At 38.2% G+C, this 4,353-nt stretch overlaps 1 protein-coding gene across 2 annotated transcripts; it reads left to right on the top strand.

Moving 5' to 3' along the window:
* Window positions 1-221: 221 nt before the first annotated feature.
* LOC120106125 lies at window positions 222-2,576 on the top strand. 2 transcript variants are annotated; one of them, XM_039119017.1, is made up of 4 exons: window positions 222-311; window positions 425-435; window positions 537-572; window positions 1,799-2,576. In XM_039119017.1, the coding sequence occupies exon 4, from the start codon at window positions 1,826-1,828 to the stop codon at window positions 2,405-2,407; it is 582 nt and encodes a 193-aa protein (XP_038974945.1). In that variant the 5' UTR covers window positions 222-311; window positions 425-435; window positions 537-572; window positions 1,799-1,825; the 3' UTR covers window positions 2,408-2,576. The 2 variants fall into 2 exon arrangements, with proteins under 2 accessions (XP_038974945.1, XP_038974944.1); XM_039119016.1 differs by lacking the exons at window positions 222-311; window positions 425-435; window positions 537-572 and having other exon boundaries at window positions 1,299-2,408; window positions 2,489-2,576.
* Window positions 2,577-4,353: the final 1,777 nt, after the last annotated feature.

Genomic DNA, 4,353 nt, shown 5'->3' with positions numbered 1-4,353 from the left:
TATGGGTCACATTCTCTCAAACATGTTGATCCCATGTAGGTGCTATCATCACCTAAGGGTGATAAAGCAACCTCAGCACGATCTTGTTTTTTTTTTAATACTAAATAGAACCTTTTGTTGTGTCGAGATAGCGAAAGTTAACATCAACCCTCCATGTTAGACTTATCACCAGTATAAAAGGCTTGGACCACATCAGAGACAGCCCTTCTGATTTTTCATATAGCCACTCTGATTTTCAACATTGGAAGTCTGCTTGATAAGGAGGGTAAAGTTGTTGGAGGAGGAGAATTCTTATGCTTCATTCTTTTAAGGTAACGCATCTCAACCATCATGAGTATTTAGCCTTTCATTTGCTTGTTTCTGAAATGAATGAATTACTGATCAATTTTAAAATTTTGCTGGATCTATCTTCCTGTGGTTCCAGAAGGCTTATTGGTGAGCTTTTGTGATTTCAATTCAGGCTATCCTTTCAGTCTTTCTACTTATTTCTGATTGATATGCAAATGTCAATAAAATGACTGGCCAAACTGTCACAGGATGACTAATTGCTGTTAAATCTGGAGGCTGCCGAGGTGAGGAGTTATTTCTGTTGCTGAAGGCTTTTATTCTGCTGCAAAAACAAGAAGGGAAAAAACGGATACTTAAGCATTTGAGAATTAATCATTTTGTCATTTCTGATTAAGAACAAATTGTGGGTGAAACCTGACTTTTGTTTGTTGTACTGGATTTGTTGCAAATTGACGTACTTGGGAGAATGGATCCTCTGGTTGATTAATGCTTGTTATTAAGCTCTTTTCTTAATTTTATTGGATTGGATTGATCAGATGATTCTTCAGCTTGGTAAAATGATCAACTGGTCTAATGGATTTTGCTTGTTTTAATTGAAAATAAATGACACGTTTTTGTTTGAGATTCTTGGAGAGACATTTAGGAGAGTGAATTTTGGGATGGGCAGGCTTCCTTCAAAATTGCAGAGAGTAGCTTCAATATTATTTTTTTCACTTGATCAGTTTATAAGAATTTTTGAAAGAAAATTTGGAGGGAAAGTGCTATGTGTCGGGCCAAAATCCTTGCACATGGCCTCTCCATTTTCCAAATCACCGGAGTTAGTACCGATACAGTAAACAACCAAGCTTTGTTATTCCAAGTCAATCAGTAGCAGACAAGGACCATTTTGGTTTCTGTTATTGAAGACTGAGAAGGGGGAAACCCGAAGGAAATTCGTTTTTTAATGTGCAATGAGAAGTGCTAACATAAAAGTAGCTCAGCAATTCTAGTACAGTTCTAAGTGACCTTATTTCCTCTCAGCTTCCAATAAAAAAATGGACCTGTTTCCTTTCTCTCAGTCTTCCTGTTATCATATATGACTCTTCCATGTATGCTAATATTCTTTAGTAGTTTTTATGCATCCAAAACTGAAGGAAACCTACTTCTGAATTTTTACCCGGCTCAGAAGGTGGATTTGGGTTTTCCTGCTGCTCTTCAGATGTACAAATGAGAGAGGAGCAAAACGAAGAAAGAAAAGTTTAGTCTGATTGTCTTCTCTTTTCTATATGTTTATATGAATGTCACAAGTATTTCTATCGCTGTCTTATAAGAAATTTTTGTTTTTCCTGTAATAATTCATGTTATAAAGAGCTGATTGCCAATGGCTGTTTTTCATTTCCTCAAACATTCCCTACTGTTTATTGCTCCTGCCCTTCGTCTTTGCTGTTTTCGCAGTTACAGTCTCTCTTCAGCTTTTCTTTCTTTGTTAATTTTGATTCTATCATTTCTTTCCCCTGCCTTCATCTTTAAGAGAAAAAAGCTTTGTGAGGCCAGCTCAATGGAGATGCCAGTGGAATCAAAGGATGATGTGAAGATTCTGCTACATGATCAGGCTGCCAAGGAAGAGAATGCATCTGGAGAAGAGCAACCATGTCGGCTAAATGATCCTGCTGATGCTGGGCGTGTAGGCCGTCCATTGGAACGCGAAGATATGGAGGTGGAAATGGCTGTTGCTGGAGGCGAGGGGAAGAGCTTAGTTTTCTCCATTAGTAATGATGATATGTTGCGTGGAGATATGGATTGCATTCCATTCGCATGTTCATCTTGTTCGATTTCTGACGACGAGTCATTATCTAGGGCTATATCTTGGTCTTCAAGATGCTCAGAAAGTCTGAGCTCAGAGGATGAGGATCTTATCGAGATTGCCGTCCCTGATGGCCATTATATCGAGCGCAAGGAGTCCAATGCACTGTGGCCAAGATCGGCCGCAGATTTCCTGCCAAACTTCTTGCCAGAAGCAGTGTTCAGGCAACATGGGCTTATGGAACTGTTATCTGAGATCAATGAGGACGACAATTTGATCGAGATTGACATTGTCATGGGCTCCATTAAATGCTCAAGCTTGGGAATCAATGCATAAGGTGGGCAGCGTGAGTTCCTTTCTAAGATCTTTGTTTTTGTGTTTTCCTCTTTTCTTCTTAATCTGTTTAGTTTTTCTCAGCGGATCTGGATGGTTTCGGTGCTGTCAGAAGCCTTGAAGTCACTTAGAACCATGTCTTCTTTCAGGGTTAAAGTTCTTGTTTGTCTTAGTGGCGTTTATCTTTGTCCTCCTCGTTTGTTGTTTTTTTTTAACTTCATATTAGTTGAGCGTGTACGGTGTTTATCTTTTCTTCTCCCAGGCTCTTTCCATGTGTAAAAGCCTCGACATCATGGTGCCCCTAAACTTTCAAGTTAAGGAGAGGGCATCACGACTTCACCTATTTATTAGTTGTTGATGGGTACTTCATGGAAGTAACCGATAGTGTCGAATGCAACTTCAGGACCCATGATTACTTGATTCACTAAATCAAAAGTGAATTGCAAATTGGTACAAATCAACCAATCCACGATAGAATTCGTTTTCTTATGAAAATTTGACTGTACTAGAAATCTTATAGGAAGATATTCAACTAATTTATAATAGTAGATTACATCTGTAGATCTTTCCATTTCTCTTGAAAGATACTTTTCTGCCATTTATTTTTTATATCTTGATAAATCCAAACCAAATCATCAACAGATACTTATTAATCAAAATAAATTTGATATTATGATATATAAAATCAACAAAATTTAATTTCTTGAATCTAATCTGGGTGAACCCTATTCAATGAAAAAGAGTGAATTACCAATTCATGCCAAATAGAATAACCTAACAGACTAGGCAACTCTATTAGAGCCAGATAGTGAACAAGGAATACAAGGAAAATAAAATCTTTTTTTTTTCCATTTAGCAGAAGGGGACAAACTTGCAATCTTTCATAGATGACACCAACTGCATCAGCATGTGCCCTGTGAAGATGCTCCCCCGAGAACTAAATGTGCTACTCCATTTCTCTCTTATTTGAGCATCACATTGGCTTGCCAATCAGCCACCTGATTTCCCTTGCAAAGCATGTGCAATACCTTGAACAATGGTAACTGCTCTATCATGCTCCAAATATCTTGAAGACATGCACTAAGGAATTTGCTTTACTCAATCCAGAAAACAACAGCAGTTGAGTGGCCTTAAAGTAGAATAGCATATGCTGATAATTCTGCAGTTGGCACCAAGCAATTACGTAGGTGAATTGTTCCAGTCTTTAGAGTCTTGCGCTTATAGGCTCCAGCAATAAAACTTACCCTGCAGTAATCCACACCTTCAATGTTCCTGTTGAAATTTATCTTGACAGTTGTAGATTGCTGGGGTACCCATTAACAAAGGGTTGTTATGGTGGTTTGGTGATAGGAGGGAGTTGCATGAGAGTAGAGCAAGAGTCATGTGATCACTTGTTAATGACATGATTTATCCGAGAACTGAAGTAGCTAATGACATTACTTGTAGCAAAAAGCGGGTGGCTGATCTCCGCCAAGACCCCCTCCACCTTGCAAGCCAAATTGGCATGTTTAGGCAAGCTTGATAGGACTGATGATCAATGTTTGATAGATTGTAATATTTAAATTAGAAAAAAAAAAAAGGAAAAGGAGAGGAAGGCCCAGCGGATGTGTGCAGTCTCCTCTTGGAAATAAACAAATATTAAGAAGAGAGAGGAAGGGGCCAACAGATGTTTATGCTTTTCCACTAGTTTTCTGTTGTAGGATAACCGCCCGGTATTAGCCTTCGGTTTAACTTGGAAGAGTCGCGCATTTATGTATTAAAAAGCCACGTATTTATGGATTGAAAAGTTATGTACCTGCGAAAAGATGCCTTTGCACTTATTGGGACTCTATAAATATAGAGCATTATGAACAGATATAGCAACCTTCTCTTTTCTGTCTTAAAACTTTCATTCTTCGTTCTACCTTTTAAGCAGTTTTTAAGAGAGTTCCTGAGAACTTGCTAGAATT

The sequence above is a fragment of the Phoenix dactylifera genome, unplaced genomic scaffold (genome assembly GCF_009389715.1).
Source record: "Phoenix dactylifera cultivar Barhee BC4 unplaced genomic scaffold, palm_55x_up_171113_PBpolish2nd_filt_p 000472F, whole genome shotgun sequence".
Classification (NCBI taxonomy): Eukaryota; Viridiplantae; Streptophyta; class Magnoliopsida; order Arecales; family Arecaceae; genus Phoenix; species Phoenix dactylifera.
The sequence above is the reverse complement of the archived record's forward strand: the minus strand, read 5'-3'. Positions and strand labels throughout refer to the sequence as shown.

Excerpts from the sequence above, each read along its gene's own strand:
- LOC120106125 (XM_039119016.1), top strand. The coding sequence starts at position 1,649 with ATGGCTGTTTTTCATTTCCTCAAACATTCCCTACTGTTTATTGCTCCT.